At 39.5% G+C, this 24,947-nt stretch overlaps 1 protein-coding gene across 2 annotated transcripts in view; it reads right to left on the bottom strand.

Annotated features, from left to right (window-relative positions):
- Positions 1–3,934: 3,934 nt before the first annotated feature.
- SLC35D1 (solute carrier family 35 member D1) overlaps positions 3,935–24,947 on the bottom strand; it is a 46,043-nt gene continuing 25,030 nt past the window's right edge. Inside the window, exons 10-12 of one of the 2 annotated variants that reach the window (XM_025983198.2) lie at positions 24,656–24,734; positions 22,852–22,934; positions 3,935–9,192 (exon numbers count right to left, since the gene is read on the bottom strand). In XM_025983198.2, coding sequence (XP_025838983.1) covers positions 9,084–9,192; positions 22,852–22,934; positions 24,656–24,734 — 271 coding nt within the window. In that variant the 3' untranslated portion in view covers positions 3,935–9,083. Of the gene's footprint in view, positions 9,193–9,706; positions 10,641–22,851; positions 22,935–24,655; positions 24,735–24,947 lie in introns of those variants that run through there. The other variant, XM_025983197.2, reaches the window with a different exon arrangement.

Below are 24,947 nucleotides of genomic sequence, written 5' to 3'. Positions count from 1 at the left end.
TACTCACTGGAAAAATTACCTGAAGGATAAACACACAGGATGAGGCATTCCTGAAGAAATTCTCCTTTTGCGTTGTCCTAATATAGGGAGGTTATCTGGATTTCTTTGGGAAAAGATTTCAGAATTAAAGTCCGCATTTAAATTTACAGCTGAGGGAAGCTGGAAAAATTCCTTTGACTAAGCCACTATTCGCACAATAGTAAAGTGTTGTAATATGAAAAGACATGATAAAGGCCTAACTCCATGAAAGAACACAGTAGACTCTCAATAAATAATTGCTTTTCATGCAAACTACTCTCCTTTATTCTTCCAATGGCAGCTGCTGCCACAAGAGGGCCCCATCAGTACAGCTGGAAAGAGTCTACCTTCTATTTAACCAGCGACCAGCTCCTGCCCAGAGCTTTAAGTTATGGTTGCTCGAACTCCAAATGAAGAATGGCATTCGACAGGCATGTACTGGTGATGAGCTTGGTCCCACCAAATCCATTACAAGCAGATGTGTCAAAACAAGAACCTAATGCGGTTGTAAAAAGCAAAGGTCTTTTGAGTCCGGCTGATTGGGATTTGAATGTGAGTTTCACAACCACACTGGACAATTTACCTGACTCAGCTTCATCTGTTAAACATAATTTTGCCAGGTCTCTGCTAGGGGCTGGGTGCCAGCCCGTGAAGTCAGCCTAACCTAACGGACGGATGAACAATTAATGTGATGAGAGCTGTAGGGAAGTCCTGGGCATACCCAGGAACTGCTCACCTGCTACAGATACACGAAGGCACCAGTTCTGTGCTTTGGTCCTCTCAGCAGTGCCTCTCATGTGTTGGTCCCCCAGTAATGACAGCTCTGTGCATGGAAGCCAAGGTGAGCCAAGAAACCAGCAGAGGGCTGAATGAAGCCATGCATCTGACAAGTTAGAAAGTCAAATTCTGAGAGGATTTTAAAAACTTAATCAAACATGCCTTAAAAAGCAGTCTCTTCAACAAACGGTGTCAGTAAAACTACATGCAAAAAATGGAGTTTGACCCTTATACCATATACAAAAATAAAAAATGGATAGAAGACTTAAATGCAAGACATAAACGTACAAAACACTTAGAAGAAAACATAGGGGAAAAACTTAATGACAATGGATTTGGCCATTATCTCTTGGATATAACACCAAAAGCATAGTCAACAAAAGCAAAAACAATGAAATTGTACTACATCAAAATTTAAAACTGCACCAGAGAACACAAGCATGAACAGGCAAACTACAGAGTAGAAGAAAATATCTGCAAGTGATGTATTTTATCAGGGGTTGAAATTCAGAACATATAAAAAGACATCAACAAAAAAATCCAACCAAAAAATAGACTTGAATAGACATTTCTCCAAAGAAACTATATAAATGGCCAACATGCATATGAAAAGTTGCTCAACACCATTAACCGTGAGGAAAATACAAATCAAAACCATCGTATGATCACCTCACACCCACTAGGGCTGGCTACTTTCAGTAAAACTAAGTGTGAAGAAATTGGGGCCCTTGTGCACATTGGTTGGAATGTAACATGGTGAAACCACAATAGAAAACAGTATGGCAGTTCCCCCAAAAAATAAAAATAGAATGACTAGATGATCCTGCAATTTCAAAAGAATTGAAATCATCCTTGTACTCCTCAATATACATTTTGTGTCCCCCACAAATTTTTCTGTTAAAACCTTAATCCATTGGAGATGAGCCTTTGGGAGGTAATAAGGGTGGCCCCTCATAATAGGATTAGTGCCCTTATTTATAAGAGGCAAGACAAAACTTCCTCTCTGCTCTCCACCAGGTGAGGATGAGAGAAGACACATATCCCACAAACCAAGAACTGGGCTCTTACCAGAGGCCAGATCTGCCAGCACCTTGATCTTGAACTGGCCACCCTCTAGAACTCTAAGAATAAATGTTTGTTGTTTAAGCCACCCATTCTACGGTAATTTGTCACAGCAAACTGACCAAAACACCAGGTTTTTGCAGTATTTACAATGCCAAGGGTGGAAACAGTACAGTGTCCATCAACAGGTGAATGGATAAATAAAATGTCCTATATACATACAATGGAATATTATTCAGCCTTAAAAAGGAAAAATATAACAACATACTACAACATGGATGGACCTCAAGGATGTTATTTGAAATAAGCCGGAAGCAAAAGAACAAATACTATATGATTTCACTTATATGAAGATTTTTTGTTGATTTTTTTTATATGTTATCTAGAGTAGTCAAATTCATAGAATGTAGAATGGTGGTTCCCAGGGGCTGGAAGGAAGAGGGAAATGGGGAGCTGTTTAATGGACATGGGTTTCAGTTTTGCAAGAAATAAAAGTTGTGGAGACTGGTTCTACAACAATGTGAATATACTTAATACTACTGAACTATATACTTAAAAATGGTTAAGATGGTAAATTTTATATTATAGGTTATTTTGCCACAGCTTGTTTTAAAGCCTTAATGTACTCCTCATTCTGTTGAGCTTGCCTGTACCAAAATGTCTCTCTTGATGAACACTGTGTTATTTTAGGGTATTTCCTGGTCAAGCTACTCAGAGGCTTAGACACCTTGATTAAGCAGATGAAATATTTTAAAAGTAGAAAGATTAGCACTTCTTTCCTTTGAATTTGGCACAAGTATGTCAGAGACACAGGGTATACTTAATTGTAGGTACTATTCATTCAAAATATTTGTATGGCTATAAAGGAAAAATTCCTTCTGTATCTTCTCTCAATATTCTACTATTTACCAAGAAAATCCATAACACCTGCTGCATTAACCACAACCCAGTCTTGACACTATCTGGAGCATCAGGTCCTGTAGTTCCCAAAAGACTCAAGGGCTCCATGCCACATGATTATCACCTCCATGACTGTCACCCCACCCCCTTCCAAGTCAAATCACAAGTCCACGGTTAACTTGTGCATCTGGGCAACCAGCTATAAATCAGAGCTTCCCAGGACCTGCTCAGGTTTGAATACTTTGTTATGATAGGTCATAGAACTCAGGAAAAGTTTATTGGAGGCCTGGGTGTCAGCATGTTGAAGGTCTGCCTTTGGCTCAGGGCAAGATCCTGGGGTCCCTGGGATCCTGGGGGGCCTCTGCATGGAGCTTGCTTCTCCCTCTGCCTGTGTCTCTGCCTCTCTGTGTCTCTCATGAATAAATAAATAAAATCTTTAAAAGAAAAAAAACCTATCAGTTTCTTATAAAAAGATGTAGCTTGGCAACAACAACCAGATGGAAGAGATGCATGGGGCAAGGTATGTGGGAAGGGGCAGGGAGCTTTCCTGCTCTCTCCTTGAGCACCACCCTTCTAGCTCCTCCATGGGTTCAGCAGCCTGGATGGAAGCTGTCCAAACCTTGTAGTTCAGGAATTTTTACAGAGCCTTCAATGTTGACATGATTAATTAAATCATTGGCCACCAGTGACTGCTCTAACCTCCTGTTTCTCTCCTCTTCCCCCAGGAGGGTAGGGGCGAGGAGACTGAAAGTTCCCAACACAAATCACCATGGTTGGTTCACCCCACAACCAGCTCCTACTGATCCTTTGGGGCTCTCCAACGGTCACTCAGGTGCAGTTGTTCAAAGAGGTGCATTATGAATAACAAAAGACACCCATTGCATCTTTATGGATATGGACCTATTTAAACAACTGGGAGCAAAAACAGATGTAAGAGCTAGAGGAATATCTCTTGTTATAAAGAACAAGAGTTTTAGGAGCTATGTGCCAGGAACAGGGACAAAGACCAAATATAAATTTCTATTAACAACTCACACTATCACGATGGCCAACTGTTTATTACAGGGTTCCAACCAACCAATTAGATGCTTAAGTGTGGGCAGACTTATGGCTCTTGGTATGCACTTAGAAAGGAGGAAGAAAAAAAAAAAGAAAGAAAGGAATTTTAATACATGTGTTCAGGAAAAAAGTATTTATTTGACATCTTTACAAAAATATTTAGGCACATAATTTTCATGTTTATGTCACCTGATTTACATATTTCAATCCTTAGTATGGTTTAAAAACACTAAAATGGTCATTTGGTAAATAGGATCTGTATTGAAAAAATACTGTGATAGGCCAACATTTGTAGACAAAAATCAGTTGATCATCAGCATGAGAAAGAAATATTTATGAACAAAATAATCTCTAAAAACATTTTTTGTGAGACAAAAAATCTAACCAGTAGATTTCTTTTTAAAAAGTAATTCAAAAAAGAAAGCTTAAAAAAACCCTCCAGTGAATGTCTTTTCTTACCATCATGAAGTGGCACCCTCACATAAGACCTAGGAGACAGGTTCAGAACACAGTGATGGTGCCCGAGGCTCCCAAACACGCACTCCCGAGGGAGGCAGAGAGGCGTGGACTCAGGAGGCAGCACCAAGCGAATGCGTTTAACTTGGAAGAGGGAAGAAGGAATGTCTGGCTTATAGAGCCTGGAGAGGGCTTCACACCTTAAGAAGACAAACCGGGAAAGTGTAACTCTGTCACCATTCTGAGGTGAATATAGAAAGTACTTTTTTCTTTTTTGAAATTCACCACCAAAATGTAAGTGACTTCGTTCTTTTTTAAAAACAGGTGGAATCACCTGTATCACATAACGGGCACAATTATATCCAGCAGGTTTTTTTTTTTTTTAAGACAACTATTATTTAAGCATTCCAGAGGCAACAAAGTACAGAGTCACATTTTTCAAGAAATACACCCACTGCCCAGCCTCTAGTATTTAAGGAACACAGATTAAGAATCTAGTTTGCCTACAGTCTCACCATGAAATAACAGTAATAACATTTGCTGGGTGCCTAATATGTACTAGGCATTGTGCTGAGTAGTTTCACATCCATTATCTCATTTATTGTGAAAATTACTGTTTTGCCCTCAAGGAGGGAAAAATCAATTACAGCTTCCTTCATAAGGAGGAACTGATAACAGAAGTCCCCTCCCCCCCTTCATCTGCAGGGGATTGGTTCCAAGACCCCTAATGGATGCCTGAAACCATAGACAGTACCAAACCTATACGTGCTTTTTCCTATACATAAATATAATAAAGTTTAATTTATAAATTAGGCATAGTAAGAGATTAACAACTATCAATAAAATAGAAAAATTATAATATTCTGTAATAAAAGCCACATGAAGGTGGTCTCTCTCCAAGTATCTTATTGGACTGTACTCACCCCTGTGATGATGTAAGGTGATAAAATGTCTATGTGATGAGATGAAACAAGGCAAATGACACAGGCATTGTGACATAGCATTAAGCTACTACTGACCTTCTGATGATATGTCAGAAGGAGGATCATCTGCCTCCAGACCTTGGTTGACTACAGACAACTGAAACCAAGGAAAGGGAAACTGAGGCTGTGGGGGTGACTCCTGTATTATGTAGTTATAGAGAAGAAAAGCATATGTGAAATACAGGAAGGAGGAACTCAGGCTATTCACAGAACTCTTATCAGCCCTGCACTTCCCTTAGAGCTAGAAGAATAGCAGGAGCAATAAAAGTCCTTTTAGATTAGAAAAAAGTGCTTCAGCTCTACGGTGGGTGGCACATCCCTAATCCGTGGTAACTGCTGACAGCTCTTACTTTCAGATCACTGACTCCTTTCATCTCCCTTCTCTTGATATAGGTCTTATGGGTCTGGCTAAAGAATCACACATTCCTTGAGAGCAAGAACTATTCATGGTGGTTTCCCCAGAGCTTAGCATAAAAAAGATGCTCAATAAATCTCTGTTCACTGATAAGACCATAATAATGAAAGCAGGTCCAAAATCCTGGGCACTGCTCCAAACCAGTCAAATATGAAACTCTGATAGTCTTTCTGTGAAGAACCTCAGCGTAATTGACCTGAACTTTCCATGGATTGTTGATGCAACAGGACTACAGAAAAGTTGTAGATGCACGGTTTTTTTTAGACCTACATGCTGGGTCCTACAAATGAGAGACTTATAAAGTCAACAGCCATATGAAGCAATTAAAAAATCACTGGACACATCGGCAATGTGCAGTGTGGTCAGTCAGGGTTATATGAATCAATCTGGCATGGAATAAAAGCAGAATGGCCAAAGAGGGCTTTGAGGTCATTAACTCAAGAAGAGGAGCCACTAGTCAGAATCTGGTTTTCAAAATTCTCACCACAGCGCATCTGTCTCAAAGGGCAAACTAAGGATTTAACTGTGAAGCTGCCTCTCTTTCTCCCAGGAGGTAGTTAGTAGGTCACAGCATTTTTGCCTTGTAAGTTATCAACCTTGGGGCAAAATCCTGACATTCTGGGTGAGGTCAGAGTACCAGGTAAACCTCCAGCTCACTATAACCAAGCCTAACTGAAAAACTCCAAAATTGGCTGGCCAGTCTACTCAGTCTCTGGCTTCCCCAGGCTGCTTTCTTTTATCTTGACGTGGTGGTAGTCAAAGGGGGCAACTAGCAATCAGAACACAGACGGGGCGGGCAGAAGCTGCAACTTGCCAGTCAGAAAGTCGAGGACAGGTGGCGGGCCCTAAGGTCATGTGCATTTAGCGAGGCTGTAATTACACGTGGTTTTCTCGAACCTAGAGAGAGGACAGATAGATCTTCAAGGAACCTGAACCTGGAGAAACAGTTCAATCCCTTTCGGGGTTCTAGCCAAACAGCTCTAGACACATCCAAAGGCCTTTCATGATGAGAAATTCTACAACACAAATTATTTCTAAAGTCAAACTTCCCTCCATGTGGCTTGACAAAAGAAGGAACAAAACCACTAACAGTAACTCTCACGATGCCTTTCCACCTCATCCAGGCAAAACCTGGATCACAGGTTTTGGCAGTGGCAAGCAACATTCACAGCCAGAATCAGCTGAGGCCAGCCTGGAATCTAGACAGAAGCTCTCCTATCTCCTAATCTGCAAAGCCTATTTATTCCTCTTTTACTCCAGATTCAACCAAGTACTTGCCACCTTGACAGAGCTCAAGATAAATCAGCCAGCGTCCCCATTTCCTGACCTTCTCGGAGAAAAGGGGCAGTTAATCAGTGGCAGCATAGTTCAACAGAAAAAACATGAATTTTTACTTCTTAGCAAGCCACTGACTTCCTCTGAGTCTTGTTTTCCCATTGGTAAAAGAGACAAGAAAAATCATCTTACATAAGATAATATCCTACTCCCCCCTCTGGAATTTTCTCAGGTCAGAGGACCTTGAAAAAAGGGAGCCTTGGGAGCTTTGGGCTTGGAAGCTGGCCTTGAGGCTAATTCTAGGGACCCAATACCACTGGCCAGGCTTTAGTAAAGACAAACGCAAATAAAGGAAACACATGAATATGAAAATGACCTCAATATAATTTTTTGAAAGCAAAAAGAAATCAAAACCTTCCAGGCCTCCTGTTAAGCCACCAAAATATTGTTTGGAGCAATAGAGCCCTGTGGTGGATTCCAACCCCAGTAAGTAGAAGTTAGTGTGTACCAGTGCAAAAGTACCCAGCCTCTTCTACACTGACTGCACAGCTGGCCTGTGCAAACTCATACTCAAAGTTCATGGATATCTCTGTGCCAAATCACTGGGCTGTGATGAGTGAAGCCCCTTCCTGCCCAAAGAGGCAATGTAGACAATGCCCATTCACAGCTGCTCTCGCAGGATGCAGCAAAAGAGAAGCTGCCATGCCCAAGGAACACAGAAAGTAGGCAAGAGTACCCGGAGGAGACAGGTATGCTCATGCCAATTATGGAAAAGGATGATATGGCTCTAACACTGACACTGCCAGACAAAGACCAAGCCTTGACAATACAGACACATCTAAAAAGTCTTCCCCCCGCCCGCCCCAAGCAATACATTCAGGATTGTAAGACTTAGTTGTATTAATTCAGAGGAGTAAAAAGAAAGCAACCAAAGGGAAGCACAGGAAAGAGATGGTGGCCACCTTGCTTGCCTGTCATTTTCACTTAGAGAAGAAGGGCTGAGCTGCATGTTTTACAAAATGCAGTTTTCATGCAACTCTTGATCTTGGGGTATGCATTCAAGCCTCACATTGGGTATAGAGTTTATTTTAAAAAGGAAAACAAAAAAATTTTTAAATAAACAGAATGCAGCTCTTCACATGCATGTCCTCCCATATCGTAGCACCTGGTTTCACCATTGTGGGGTAGGTAGGGGCAGGTACTTCTAAACCCATTTACAGAATCACAGTTTGTTTCTAAGAGCTAAAAAAAAGCTTCTGCGACTTGTTCAGAGTCACAGCATCTTCTGAATGGATCATAAAGTTAAGTTTTCTCTCTTGACTCTCAGTCACAATAGCAGGGGTGAGATCATTCAACTACTTCCAAAAGCATCTCTGTACCCTCAGCACTTAGCATAATGCCAGGTACATATTACATACCCAGTACATTTTAGTTGAATGAATGAATCACATAGATGAATAAATGAGTAAAAGGCCTACTTCCTCCATCCCTTCATTATCCCCATCCTACACAACAAAGAGGGAATAGCATAATTTCAAAGAATGCACTGTGCCCATCCCATGATTTCTCAGGGAAGCCAACATAGAAATCAATACAACTTCAAAGCCCACGTATTTTTTTAGTGCCAAAGTTGTCATCTTTAGCAAATGCAGTGATGATACCATGATGAAGAAAATGCTAATGGTAAGAAAAATTCAAAAAGGAGAAATTTAAGATACTTGGCTGCATTTCCAGGAGAAGGAAGGCTAAACTGCCTCTCTATGCAGCAACGTTTGAATGAGGAGGCCCTAGTCGAAGCACTGTATATATGCAGCTCTAAAGGACACCTGGATATCAAACTATGGAATAAAATATCTTCAAAACACCGATGTTTCAGTGTCGGCATAAAAGAAATAAATTAAAAAGCCCAGTACATTTTCCAGTTTGATATAAATTAATTCCAATGGCATATTTAAAATAGAGACAATTATAAGTTTCTCTCATAAAATTTTAAAAGGCAGCAATCAATCCTTAGATTGTACAAGTGCAAAGGAATGGTATTTTCTCCATACTCAAGACACCTCAGTGTCTGTATAAGAATTGCCAGTGTTCTCGGTTGATCAAAAACTTGGGCCTATGTGGTCGAAACAATTCTCTGGTCATACTGCTCCTTTTCCCTTAATGTCCAGCTTGTTACTGGCCTCTGACTGTTTGCTCAGCTGCTCTTCAGAGAAAGTGATGTAGGAATACACCAGGCTCCCGGCAATGCTGCAAAACAGAAAACCACCATCAGGGAGGAAAGGAAGGAACAGTAAATGTATGGGAGACTGGTGTTGAGGACTGGAGTCACTTTCCTAAGTCAACAGCACACAAAATTAAAACAGACACAGTGTCTTCATCTACAAGAGATGCTCCCTCATCATGGATATCATCCACTGTTGTTGATACTTTGAGGAAATGAATGTTTGCACATACCTGCCAGCAGGACTGCCAATTTTCTACCACCTTTCAGGAATATGACTTATTGAAATCAAAAACCTTAGAATTCTGCTTATCTTCTGACCTAGCAATCTACTTCATGGGAGAATTGCGTATGTCTTCACAGATTTATCAAAAAAGAGTTTACCACAAACTTTATAGCATAAAACTAGATAAACGGTAAATGTCCCAAGAGTGAATTACGTAAGTTCATACAATAAAATATATGTATCTCATGAAATCATATAAAATGAAAACAGCAATGACATCTTAAATGAAAAAAATAATCTCACAAAACATGAAGTATTGTCTAATCCCATTTTATTTAAATAAACATGAATATGTACATTGATATACATCAGAATAAAGTCTACAGAGAATATAAGACTATTAATGGTTACATCTAGATGGTGAGATCACAAGTGATTTTTTCTATTTTCTGTATTTTCAAAAATAATAATTCAAGACAAAGAGATGTAATTTTTAATAAGAATGAAAAACATCCCAAGTACTAAGTAAACATGCAAACCCTGGGGGAGTCACAGAGCAGGTTTCTCTCTGACTAGAATCAAGTTCACAGTGGAGAACCTATCACCTGAGCCATCGGTCTCTGAGCTGGTTTCTGGTACCCCTCACTTGTCTACCACACTTACCACCGGGAGGGTACGCGTGGAGGGGGAAGGAGAGGTAGTGATTATACTTGTCTAATTTCTGTGGCTACCTCGAACCCACAGAGGATACACACATAGCCCCGTTGCACCAGTCACTAACTACAAATAAGCTGGGGGAGCTCACAGAGACTAGACTGTTTTGACATGCTCTTTGGCTAAGTCTGACACCTATGACTCTCTTGAGTCTCCAGTGGGCATTTTGGCCCAGAATCTGCTTTCAGACCTTCCTGTCCTGGATTTGGCCTTCCACCTTTTGCCTGACCACCCTCGATTCATGAACTTGCTGCTTATTTGAAATTAGTTCTATTCTCCTCTAGGATTTGGGGTTCCCAGCTCCACACCAGCTGCAGCAGGGTAAGAGATGCCTAGCTCCTGCAAATAAGGAAGCAAAATCAGGCAGTCACAGCACTTAATCTTCAAATTGTGACCATTTACTAAAGTCTACTACGTCGAGCATTTAACATACATCTGCCATTGCAAGGTTCCTGCAAAGTACAATATCCCTTCATTTTGAAGATGAAGAAACCGAGTTCCAGAGTCACAACTTGCTCAGGGCCATAAAGTATCCTAATAATGGATCAGAATAAAATAAAATCCATGTCAATCTGATTTTCTCCACTGAAACAACTTCCTCCCTTATGGCCCCTGCTCCATTTGATGTTAGAGATATTGGTCCTTATTCTGCTCCAATCAGCCTATAAATCTCTAAGACCTTACTCTTAGCTCTACAAAGTCCTTTGCACTGGCCTGACACTATATGGAAGTATGATAAATAACTGCTGGGCCAATATCTGTGACGGTCCATTCAAACAAAGCAGCCTTACAAACCCAATCTTTGTGCCAGTTTCATATCCTTCATCTTCTCCTTCATTTGGTAGTTTTTTTCCCCATTTCTTCTTCTTTTTTTCTTTCTTTTTAGAGAACCTGATCTCTCAGACTTTTCTAGAAACTCTTCTGGTTTTCTAGTGCATCAAGTAGATGATTTCCCTGGTAACTGGGCCAGGATCCAAGGAAATGGCTTACTGGAGCCTTCCTGACTGGAAGCTAAAAATTCTTTGAGGTTTACATGTTCATGAGAGTCCATTTCCCTTTGCCTCCAACCCCACCCCACCTCACAACCAAGCAGAAAGATTGCTCCTTCCTTTCTTTCATTCTGTCCCCTAGGTTCCTCCTCCCACAACAACCTTAAGCATAACAATGCTTTATTTTTCCTGTCAAGACAATCTGATGTTTGTACTAAGCTGATTTCACCTGGATAGAAATAGTAGAGCAGTGTAGGATTGAAGAAGACAAAGAATACTCCAGAATTTCTTTCAGGCCTCATCCTTATGGTGATCCTACATCCTTAGCATAGTGAGTAATGAAAAAACATGGACTTTGTGGAGTTAGATCTTGGTTCAAAACCTGAATATACTGCTAGCTCTATGCCCCTTCACAAATCTATTAATTTCTGAGATTCTATTTCTGTATTAATAAAATAATACTATCTATAAATGAGATAATGCATGAAGAACCTGATCCTGGCACATGGTAAACAATCAGGAAATATAAATTCCCTTCTCCGCCCCTCCCCGTCAGCCTTGCTACGCACAGACTAGAGGGGAGATGCACTGTTAGCAAAGGCAGGGTGGTATAGTACATAGACTTCACCTGATGCAAGAGGAGGGCACATTGTTGCCACAAGGTTGTTTGAACCAGGGCAAAACCAAACCACAGAGACTGCTGTTCTAAACTCTGGGGATTAAAGAGCACAGACTTTTCAAATTCTTACAAGTTCCAACATGAGGTAATAATAAAAGATTTTTCATTTCATCTTTATTCCTGACTTTAACATGATCAAATATTCACACATTTTCAGAAATGGCCATTCCCAAATCACCTGAAGAGAATCCATCAACAATGATCCTGTGTGCCAAGCAGTAGTAAGTTGATGCTTTGGAAAGGAATATAAGGCAGCCCCGGTGGCGCAGCAGTTTAGCACCACCTGCAGCCTAGTGCATGATCCTGGAGACCCTGGATCGAGTCCCACGTCAGGCTCTCTGCATGGAGCCTGCTTCTCCCTCTGCCTGTGTCTCTGCCTCTCTCTCTCTCTGTGTCTCTATGAATAAATAAATAAATAATCTTAAAAAAAAAAAAAAGGAAAGGAATATAAATTGCATCCTGGTAGTTTTGGTAATGAGGGTAAGCTTTGAGGAGGGGAAGAGGAGGCTGGAGAAAACAAAGGGAAAAATCCCAGACTCAGGGTGGGGCAGTCTAAATGAATCCTGACACATCATTACCAAATGGTTTGGAATTAGGATCTTCTACAACTTCAAACCAAAAAAAATTCTCAATCTATTGGCTCCATAAATATTCACATTAAAGATGATGACTTCTGATACTATGGATTTATTTACATATTTGACCATCCTAAATACTCATTTTTTTAAATCTCAAGCAATTTTCCACCTGCCTAATATTCAGATCACAGTGCTACCAACTATGAATTCACTAAACCCACTGTGACAGACAAAGCTGGGAGATAAATAGAAGAGAAAGATGAGGCTCCAGTGAACCACAGACACGGTCTAGTTAGAATACTGCAAGACTGGCTGGAAAGGTGCTGATTGGTGCCACTTCATCTGCTCTGACTACTTCTCATCTTCCCAAACCATGCAGACATAATCTACATGTCCTAGACCTGTACATATTTACCAGCGTCAGACAATTAGCTATCTGTTCTACAAATATATGCTAGAAATGCCTTCCATATAGCAACTCCATGGTCAGGGAGCAAGAGCCTTAAGGTCCAGTCTATCTCCATCTCAAACTTGCATCTGACACATCTGCTCATCTAGCCGGGCAGCTCTGCCTTTCAGATTAGATTCTGTCTTCTGTGTATTCCACCTGTACAATATGTCAACCTATACCAAACCTATGACCCAGGGTAGTTTGACTTTTACTGCTATTTCCTAAAATACAGTAATTCCTCCCAAATAATTGCAATGGGACCTCTGGCTACATTCTTCCGATACCCCATCTTAACTCCCCATATAGCGCCCACTGGGAAGCCTTCTCTCCTCTTTCTCACCAGCCAAATAAAGCAGAGCCATGTTGCCTCTGTATATATCACTTTCCAGAGCTTTCCAATCTGAACAGAGAGAAGCACAGAGGTGTTATGGGGTTGACTGTTGATGCTGACATTCACAAAGGTCTATGATGGTGGACAAGTTAATCTCTCAGAGCCTCAGCTCTGTGAAATAAGCCCATCTGTGAAATGGCAATTAGAATACCATTCTTTGAGGACTGAAGGGAGAATTAAATTATGTAATTTATATAACAAGAGGCTATATAAAACTATATAATTTTATAATTTAAATTCTATACTTCATTATATAATAGGACAATAGACCATTTCAAAAGGTTAGCATACAGTAGACATCCAATAGGGATAACAATCAAAACGCCAAAGTGCACCAGGAGCTAATATTGCTAAAAAGCAAACAGAAGAAACAGGTTTTGCCAATTGCTGCTCTTCCTCCTCTTCATGGCTGCACATCCACTCACCCAGAAAATCAAGGAGTCCTAGGTATAGTAAGTCCTTTGTCTTTGGTCATCCCAAAGAGGCCTTAATTGTACTCAGTGAGCAAGCCTTGACCCAACCTCTATGATCTGCAGTTTAGCAGTAACCCTCATAGCATCTTCCAAGTTGGGTATTTCTCCTTCCTGTGTTATGAGATACTCGAGGCACCACACACTCAAGGCCAGCCTACTTCTCCAGCACTACTCTTGTGGAATCCCTTACTCCAGCCATCCCAGAGTACCTGCTGCCGATCCTCCCAGTCTCCTATCCAACACCTGCACTGGCTCCGTGTTTTGCCCATGCAGAATTCAATGGAATACCTATTTCCCTTCTATTTCCACCTCAAATCCTACCTACTGCTCAAGAACTCACATAAGTAGCCTTTCCTCTATGCAGTTTCCCATGCAGACAACCCCTGCCTTATGACACGTTCCAGTCTGGACAGCTACTTTGTGACACTCTTGTGATGACAGCTGTGGAAAGCTCTCAAGAGAATGTAGAGAAGTGCCTCATCATTGCTGCTGTTAAGACCATATAAATGCCTAATGTTATAATAAATGCTTTATGATTCCTACATGAATGAAAGCCATTACTGTTAACTTCATCATTTTATACTTTCCCTCCTCCTTCTGCCTAAGTGTCAACACAGTGGGCAAAGTAATCCCGTTAAAGCTAAATCAGATCATGTCACTCCTTTATACAAAATCCTCCAACATCTTCCCCGCTCTTAAATGTAGCCCCCACTCTGTTACTCCACCCCATTACCTGCACAGCCCCATCTCATATCATCCCACCAACCTGGCCTCACTTGTTCCCTGAACACACCTAGGCACACCCCCACTTCAGGCTCTTTTCAATTGCTCTTCCTTCAAGAAACTGATGTGGCTCATTCCCTCCATTTTTTAGGTATTTACACAAAATGAAATCTTCTCAGTCAATGTCCCCACCCCCTAAAATACTTATTCCCCTTCCTTGCTTTATTTTTCTCCATACTATTTATCATCACAGCTAACATTCACCAGCAAATATTTCACTCATTTATCTTCATTCATTTTTCTGTCTCCTCTACTAGAAGGAGAACTCCATGAAGGGCAAGGATCATGATCAGTTTTGATAGCAGCTCTATTCCCATTGCCTAAAACAATGTTTGCCAGGTATTAACCATACTCCCCAGCTTAATTACAAATCCCCTGAACATAAAAATTAGTCTCTGGCTTTGCATACACTAAGTCATCACTTTCACTAACATATGCACAGAATGGGTTCAATTATTCTGATTCTTACTTTGCCTACCAAAGGAGATAGGAGAATAAAGACAAATCAGTGGTAAAAGAGGAGGTAAACAAGGTGGCTCTGGGAATGTTCAAAACAAAGAGGGGCCACTTAATCTCTTATCCCATGTGCCCTTGCATGGCTAAATCAAGGGGCAGATTTTTCTAGTCAGATCAGGGTTAGATCACAGTTCCACTTCTCACTAGGGCAGCTATGTGCCGTTGGACAAATTACTTTACCTGACTCTCAACTTCAGTGTCACGTGAACTCGAGATGACTGAACGAGCCGGCACTGTAAAGGTGATGTCATGCACATCGTACTCAACATTAACTCCCTATCTGTTGCCTTTCCACCATGTATTTATGTCCCTTCTACACTAGGGTAAGTGTGGTCTGTGCACATACTTTAAAAATAGAAGTACCTTTGTCAAAGATCTGTCTGTCTGGCCAGGATGAGAACTATTCCATCTGCCCAAGAGTTTTAGGAATTCACCCAGGAGTAAATTTAGAAAATAAATAAATAAATAAATAAATAGCTCCCAAATCCTGTTGTGATGTTTTTGGAACTCATGGGCCATGACAAGGATATTTTTTGCTTTATTATTATTAACTGATATGAATCAGGCAAATGTTCTAAGATCAGAATTCTGGAGAGGCCCAGATAAGTTTGTTATTATTGTTGCTGTTGTTTTTAAACACTCTGAAAAAGTGTTACTGAAAAACAAAATCATAAGCCTTAAAACTTGTTTTCTGCCCACTCTAGAAAAAGGTTACTGAAAAACAAAATCATAAGCCTTAAAACTTGTTTTCTGCCCACTCTTACTGTTTAATGTTAGTTTTTTGGAAGGGGGGATTTTCTTAGCTATTCAGAGAGAGGTTTTTTATTTGTTTGTTTTGCTTTCTTGATATCTTTGATACTGTTCCCTCAACTTGGGGCTGAGTCCAAACTATCTTCAGCACATCCATCATTGGCTATACTTTTTCTTTGCCTCTTTCTCTGCCTCTTAAAAAACCTTAAAATGTGGTTAGAGGCCTCCTATCAGAACTAAAAGGATAATATATTTTATGGTTCCTTCCACACCTGCAGGAAATTCCTTCCAATGTCTTAAGTCTCCCGCAAAATAACTAGACCTACTGAGCACATGGCAGTTTCCACAGAACTCCCACAGGATGAGTCAGAGAAGTTTAGTGGCAAAATTAAGACAGACAACTCTCAAGTTCAGAAACTGAGAGCAAGAAAACAGGCTGCGAAAGGTGAATTACAAATAGCTTGAGGCAGTCCTGTAATAGAACACAATTTTTGCTGTATTTCATTTCACTGCTCTTCTGTCAGGAATTATGATATAACCAGCAGCTAGCCAACCTCCCTAGATTCTATTCGAAAGTCTAAGTTACTCTAGTGACACCGATACCAGTTATATAACTCTATAAATAGCCTAGTGGATATTACATCAGCAGCAGCTAACTGGTAATTCAAAATATGTCCTTCTCGCTCTCCAAATCAGAGAATCACTCAGCCAAGAAAAAGCTTATGTCCTTCAGGAGAAGTCTGGAACCAGAATAGAGTCTACCAGGATGGAATTATGCAGCAGGAAAAGCAGTCTGAAAATCAGAAGCAACTTACGTTTTCTAAGGAAATAGGCAAAGAAGTCCAAAATGAGGGAATAGATTCAGGTGCTGAACAGAGGTAGTTAGACAAAAGGCCTCAGGAACCAACTTTGAAGCTATTCTGAGGTGCACCACGTCCCATCTCAGAGACTGTGTAGACCCTTGTGTGCCTCAGAACAGAAGCTACAGTAAAATGAGTTTTGTGATACTAAAGGGGGCTGACTTAAGAATATGTAACCAGTATGATGTCATGTCATGAAGGGAGATGAAAATAAAATTAATCCATTCATCTATCCACTACTTACCAGACTGTGATTAAGAATAAAGACTTGGAAGGCAAATCATGAATTGAATACTTATCAGCTGGCTATGATGGGGCAAGTTTTTTTAAGGATCTCTGGGAAATGGAATATTCCACAGCATCTATTTCACAGGGCTGCTACAGAGATTAAGTATAAAATACTCAGGACAATGCCCAGTACAAGTAACACATAAAAAATATTGGCTAATAATTTGTTATTATTACTAGCTGAATGCTTATTATGGGCCAGACGCTGATAAATATTGGCACAACTGTAAATAAGACAAGTGATTTCTGCCCTCAAATATCCAACAATCTAAAATGGCAAATGGATACATACACAATACTAGGCTACATTGTAGTTACTCAGTCATTTGCTGAATGATAATGCATTAAGGAAGGAGAACTTGGGACTCTGAAATACAACCTGTCTGGGTTAAAATCCTTGTGACATGAGTTACTAATCGTGTGACCTTGGTAGACCTAAAGGGGAATGCACCATGTCTCTCTAGAACATAATGCCTGGCATACAGACACATGCTTCAGAATGCACTCAGCTTACTTGACTTTTCTAGGCTCAGCCTCCTCATTTATAAAATAGTGACATTAAAAAACAAAAGAGTATTACAAAGAACTAGGCAAGGAAAAAAAAAAAAAGAACTAGGCAAGGTACTGGAACAACTGGATATCTATACTGAACACACACACACCAAAAAGAACTTTTCATTCCAATCTTATACAATATATAAAAATTAATCCCAAAATGGGCTATATACCTAATTGTAGAATAAAACTGTAAAACTGGAAGAACACATCAGAGAAAACCTTTGTAACTTTGGGCTAAGTAAAGATTTCTTAGATACCTAGCACTGAAAGCAGAGCTCACAGAAGAAAAACTGATAAAGTAGCCTTAAAAATTGTGCTCTTCAAAAAAGAGTATTAAGAAAATGAAAAGACAAGCCAAAGACTGGGAAATAATAATTGTAAGTCACATATCTGACAAAGGACTCTTAAAACTTTAGAAAACGAAATAAAATTAAAAAAAAAAATAAGGGGTGCCTGGCTGGGTCAGTCGGTAGAGCATAAGCTTCTTAATCTTGGAGTTGCAAGTCTGAGCCCCATATTGGGTGCAGCGAATACTTAAAAATAAAATCTTAAAAAAAAAAAAAACTTAAATAACCCAATTTTTAAAAAATGGGCAAAATATTTGAAAAGCCATTTTACCAAAGAATATATACAGATGGCATATAAGCATGAATCATTACAGAAAGTAAAACCACAATGAGCGGCACCTGGGTGGCTCAGTTAAGCATCCAACTCTTGGTTTCGGCTCAGGTCATGATCTCAGGCTCCTGAGATCAAGCCCCACGCTGGGCTCCACGCTGAGTGCACAGTCGGCTTACGTTTTTCTCTTTCTCTCTCCCTCTATCCTTCACCCCCCACCACTCTCTCTCTTTCTCAAATAAATAAATCTTTACAAAACAAAACAATGAGATACCACTACAGACCTATTAAAATGTCTAGAATTTAAAAAACAAAAACAAACTGACAATACCAAGGGCTGGGATGTGGAGCAACCGTTATAAAGCATCATATGTGGCTGAGGGATATGCAAAATGGTACAGACATTTTTGAAAATAGTTTGGCAATTCCTTATGAAGTTAAACATACACTTACCAGACAACTCAGGAATTACACTCCTAGGTATTTACCCAAGTGAAATGAAAATTTATGTTCACAAACTTTTAAGCAAGTGTTACAACAGCTAAATCAAAAGAGCTAAAAACTGGAAGCTACCCAAACATCTTTCAGTTGGTGAATGGATAAACAAACTGAACAAACTGTGATATATCCCTAACAGAATATACTCTGCAATAAAAAGTTACAATCTACTGATACATACAACAACACAGAATCTCAGAATGCAACAAGGAATCTCAAATGCAGTAGGTTACATAGCCAAGGAATCTCAAATGCAGTATGTTACATAGTGAAAGAAGCCAGACCAAAAGCTACCACTTTATGACATCTAGACACTATAGGAAAAGAAAATGGATCTCTATCGGGTTGAGCAGAGAGGGAGAGGTTCAATGCAAAGGGACATGGGAAGATTTTAGAGACAATACAACTGTTTCATATCTTGAACGTGGTAGTGGTAGTTACATGACTGTATGCATTTGTTAAAACTCACAGAACACTAAAGGGGTGCATTTGACTGTATTTAAATCATCTATTCATTTTTTTAAATGGAAGGAAAAAAAGAATCACAGATGAAGATGAGTCCCAGAGATTCTAGGAATTCTAGCCTGGGAAGTTATGAGGATGATGTCATTATCTGGAAAGGCTACATTACTTAGGCCAAAGACACAGGCCAAGTCCACCAACTGATGGAAATATAGAAGCAGGCTCTTGTCACCACTCTTCACTAATCATTCCCTACTCTCGCTTGTTGCCTTTTTGGGCTTGGGTGGTGAGCACTCAGTAAGTGGCTACTGGGAAAAGGCATTTAGAAGAGTTGAAGACAGCCAGGCTCTCAACAGAGCCCTACTGGGGGGGGAAAAAAAAAAGCCTCCTAAATCACAGAATCAATTTGGATGAAGCCTGAGTAAGCTACCAGTGCAAACCTCCTGCTTCTTGCACTTGAATCACAATAGAGACAAGGCTATTTAAACTTTTCCTTTTTCTTTTTTTTTAAGATTTATTTATTCATGAATGACACAGAGAGAGAGAGAGAGAGAGAGAGAGAGGCAGACACAGGCAGAGGGAGAAGCAGGCTCCATGCAGGGAACCCGCCTTGGGACTCAATTCCAGGTCTCCAGGATCACACCCTGGGCTGCAGGCGGCGCTAAACCGCTTGAGCCACCGGGGCTGCCCTTTTCAAACTTTTCTTAAAACAACAAAGAAACTAGGCAGGGTAGAGGTAAGCTAGATGTATCTGGGTCTAATCATAGAATCTTTTTTTTAAGTCGGTTCCACGCCCACAGTGGGGCCCAAAACTGGGCCCAAACTCCTGACCCTGACATCAAGACCTAAGCTGAAATCAAGAGTCAGATGTTTGACTGACTGAGCCACCCAGGCACCCCTAATTATAGAATTTTTAAGAATATGATTTAATTAGTGATTTCCTTCTAAGTGCAGTCAGGCAAAGATGTACTGACACCATTTCCAATTCAAGTGAAATATGACAGCCACTTTAAATTTGGTTTTTACATTAAAAAAAAAGTAACATTCACAACCTGTGAGTTTGCTTACCAACTACTGGAAGTAGTAAAAAAAATATAAATAATAAAACCGTAATTTTCCTTCTAAAGAGAAAAAGTGAAAAAAATTAGATAACATATACTTTCCTCTACAAAAGCTGAAAAGCACACTGTAATGGAAATAGTATTCAAACAAAAATTCACTGGATTTTAATCCCAACTCTGCAACTAACTTGGCTGGTTAAGTACATCAATCATTCTCCCTAGCCTTATAATAAAAGAGGATAAAGAGACAGGATATGTAACATTTATTACAATAAAATGTGAAAGCAATTAGAAATTATTAAAAATACTAACTAGGGATAAATACCAACGACAGTCATTATCATAATTATCACTATCCAGTAAACTTGTTAGCAAAATGAGACTGTTTAACCAGAACTAAAATGCACCATGAGACACAAAAAGAAATTCTACTGGAAGAATTTTCAAGATAATGGATTTGATATATGTTAGATTGACATATGGAGTAACATTCCAACATACTCAGATGCTTTACAAGTTCTGGGTTTTTTTACTTAAGATTTTATTTGTTTGAGAAAGAGAACATGAGTGAGTAGTGAGGGAGAGGGAGAAGCAGACTCCCCACTGAGCAGGGGGCTTGATCCCAAGACCCTGAGATCATGACCTGAGCCAAAGGCTTAACCAATTGAGTTTCCTAGGCACCCCTAAAACTTTTTTTAAATAGCCTGTAATATGAAAAAAGATACCTAAGCTTTCTTATAAGAACTTTGTTATCTTACAAGAGATTTGAACTGCAGAGATCTGAAAATGCAAACAGAAGCTTTTACTTCATTTTGGCTGTAAGGTTATTTATTTGAAGGGAACAAAAAAGAAAATCAAGGCATCTCTGAGTCAGGTCTATATGGTGTCATATGATTCTTTAATCCAAATTTTTAGAAGTGAATGAAATGTAAGTCACATCCAAAGTCAAAACTATTCCATCAGGTTGCTCATTATATCCTAGCCCTTTCTCACAAACATTAATGAAAGAAACTGATACTTAGCACAGTTGTCAAGCAGTGAATTAGTATTTTATAATAGATTACTTCATTCTAACAACTCTAAAGAGATACAGATATTTTCATTTCAACATGTAAGAAAACTGAAGCTCAAAAAAAAAAAAAAAAAAAAAGAAAAGAAAACTGAAGCTCAGGAGAGATAAACAACTCACTCAAAGTCACACAGCAAGCATCAGAACCGCAACCAAACAAGGTCTGAGGCTGAACTACTCATCTTCAAGCTTCTATAATATGTGATCCTAGGTACATATTACACCCACTCCCCCCAACTCCTACCCCACAAATAACAAATGACTTTTCCTCTCAAAGACAAAGTATACTTGCAAAATTCAATGTCAGAGAAGAGACAATAATGAGTTATTAACCTATTACCAATATTAGTATTAAATTCTCATACTGATCCATAAAGACGGTAGAACAGGTATTATTACTTGTTTACATTTGAAGAAATAAGAGTCCAGAGAGGTTATATAACTTGCTGTAAGTCAAAAAAATGGCACTCCCATATTCTAGTAGACAGCTTTTTAGTTTCCAAAGTGCTTTTTCACCAATCCATAGTGAATTCATCAAACACTTATGAAGCAGTAGCCTGATTCATTCTAGGAGCTTGGGAAATGAGTGAACAACACAGACAGAGATCCCCATCCCCATGGAACTTACATTCTAGCAGGAGAGACAGAAAATAGCAATAATATAAATAAGCAAATTATACAGTACATTAAAAGAGATTAAGAGCTCTGGAAAAGACAAATAGAAAAGCAGAGTAAGAGGGTTTGGGCAGTATCAGGAAGGGAAGAGCAGGCTGTAATTTTATTTCAGGTTGTCAGGGTAAACTTCCCTCAGCAGGTAACATCTGAGCTAAAGCACAGAGGCATAAACGAGTTAGCCATACAAATGGAGAAGACTAGGTGGTAATCTAGGCAAGAGACAAAGAGACATTGTTGGCTTAGATGATGACAAAGCAATGCAGAAGGTGAGAACTGACTCTTTTCTGGATCTATTCTGAAGGCAGAACCAACAGAATTTGCTAACGCACCAGACACTGGGTAGAAGACTGAAGAGCCCAGGATGACTCCAGGGTTTTTTAACTGAGAGGCTAGAAGGATAGCATCTGTAGCAACTGATATCTACAGGCTGTGAGTAGAGCACACTTTGGAGGAAATAAAAAAGTTCAGTTCTGGATATGTCAGCTAGAGAGGTCAAGTGGAATATAAGATATACAAGCTGGAGTTCAAGACAGAAGTCTGGCCCAAATACAAATTTGAGAATTTTTAAGCATACAGACAGTATTTAAAACCATGAAATTAATTCTGGAACTAAAAAGGATCCTTCATACAAGTCACTGTCATCACTGATAAAGTCTGGACTAAATGAATCCAGGGATATGTTCACAGTCAAGACACATATAAAGCAATTCTAACAGAGCTGCTCTTCTTCAGCCCTGTATTTTCCTGAGAACCATGTACTGCCATCTAGCATAACAAGTAAAGACTATTCCTTGAAGGCTAATAAAGTAAAAGGGGTTTAACTTCCAGAAAAGATTTCCTAAATGCTGTGCATAAATATGGAACCATTTTATCCCCATTTCCTAAAAAGCATTATGTGAAGACATTAAATATACAATATATTGTAAGTGCTCAGTAATTGTTTAATAAATGAACAAATCTGCAATAAAATAGCCCCTTGCTGTGACACTATTTAAGTATCCAAATCCCACTTGTCAAAGTGGTTACAGTTAAATATTTTTACTTACCTGATATTTAAGCCAATGAAGTTTGTCCATGTGAAAATATAATCTCCACCAAAGACCATTCCAATATAAGTTATTAATATATTCTACAAAGAAAAATGGCAATATGCTGTTACACAGGTCTGAGCTTTTTCAATATTCATATAAACTCACACACACAATGGCCCAAATACCTACCCCTAAAATACAAAATCAAATAGACAACAAAACCCACCAATCCGAAAACGAGTATACTAGGAAATATGAAATAAGAAATGACATTAACCTCTTGCCAATCTATCCCTCCAAAAGTTAAACCAAGAATTGTCACCAGATTATCAACTTCCTGGGTCCTATGGTATGGGCTGACATTATAAATCTAAATAGAGAAACACCTGGGGTAGAAAACACTAATGCAATGTTTCACAACCTTAGAAAAGAATGCTTTTTCCTCCCACTGAGGTAACTGCTGACTTGTGAGGGGAAAGTGAAGAAGACGACCTCACATGTAAGCATCTTTTCCTCTTTTTTAAAAAGAAAAGAGAGGATGGAAGGGAGTTTACCAATGTGAACATTGTTTTTAGAGGCATCTTCTTTGGTATCTTAAAAAAAATACATGCATATAGGTTATTAAAATTAAACACTGACTTTCAGGCACGATCCTTTTTGGCAAAAAAAATGCTAACAACTGGCCTATCTCGCACATTCTTGCTGTTCTTTTTCTTAAGATTCAAGCCATTCACTGTGCTCTTGAAGCATTACTTTACAAAACCAAAACAGAGCTAAGAGCTCACCTGAGGGGCTAAAACTATGTTAGCAAGCCCGGGCCTGAATGTAGATTAACTGTCTTTAGCTTTCGTGGGAATTCACACAACTACTTATAGTTTAATTTAGCATTCTATTTACACCAAACACTCCAATTCCATGACTTGAAGTCACAGACCTGAAACTTTAATCCAAATCTAGTTTCCAAAGTGAGGGCAGGTGTACACCACTCCATGGAGGTGTAAAGGTAAACAGCAGGGCAGTAAAAACTATTCTGCAATCCCTTCCCTCACTATTGACAAATGGGGAATCAGAAAAGAAGTCCCATAGCAAGCATTCTCTTTCCCAAAGGATTAAGGACCTACCTCTCTATCTTACCTTTTTTAGAAAGCAAGCCTACCCTGCTAATTCATTTGGAAATCAGGCATGCTGTGGCTTCTTGGATCTTAAGGCACCAGAAGCACAAAGTCAGATGAAAGAGGCCTTGGGCTTCAAGCCACAAACTTCAGCTTAATATTCAAGTCAACTTGGCTCTCCTGGCTGAAGACAAATGAGCCTCCCTCAAATAAAATGGATCAGGAGGAAATGACATCACTGGAAATGTCAGACACAGCTTTTAAAAGTGAGCCATTTAAGGTTTGCCTCATGCACTGGAAAACTCCCTTAATTAACTTCTGGCAGGCATCCTTTCCCTACGACAGCCAGAACAACAACCAGAACGCAGTAAGGCAGAGAACAGAACAGTTTTCACTGGGGGTTAAAGGGACAGGCCTACTGCTACCAAGCTAGCCACCTACCCTGTGAAACAAGCCTACTTCCTCTTCCTCTACTGAGGTAACCCATTCTCCTTTTCCCAAATTCCCCAAAGCCGAGCTGCCTGAAAGTGGAGATTATGCCCTGAGTTCTTAAAGAGCATTGTAGAAACCATCACCACAATCTGTCAAACCAAGATAATCTGTGAGGAAAGAAGGATAATGGGGTTTAAAAAGCCACAGCAGGATTCAGAGTAACAATTTTCAAATACAGCAGGTACCCAAAAGATAAAAGTATTTTTTCAACTCACTTTAATACAGCCAACTATTGTAGTTGTAAGAGCAGAATTATACTGTGTGCAGAGTACTGTGGCATACATCAAAATAAACCTGGAACAAAGAAGGAAGAGGTATAAGTGCCAGTTGCTTACTTTTGAGCAATCTTTAGCCAACAGAAAATGTTGTAATGCTAGCACACTGTAGTCACTATGAGCTTTCTCCACCTCACCCCTACTTATACTGCAGCTTTAAATTTTTTAATTTCATTAACGAGAAACACATGTCATTTATTGACCAGGTGTTCTCCCCAACTACCCTCACCAA

This window comes from Vulpes vulpes, chromosome 12, assembly GCF_048418805.1.
Source record: "Vulpes vulpes isolate BD-2025 chromosome 12, VulVul3, whole genome shotgun sequence".
Taxonomy (NCBI): domain Eukaryota; kingdom Metazoa; phylum Chordata; class Mammalia; order Carnivora; family Canidae; genus Vulpes; species Vulpes vulpes.
The sequence above is the reverse complement of the archived record's forward strand: the minus strand, read 5'-3'. Positions and strand labels throughout refer to the sequence as shown.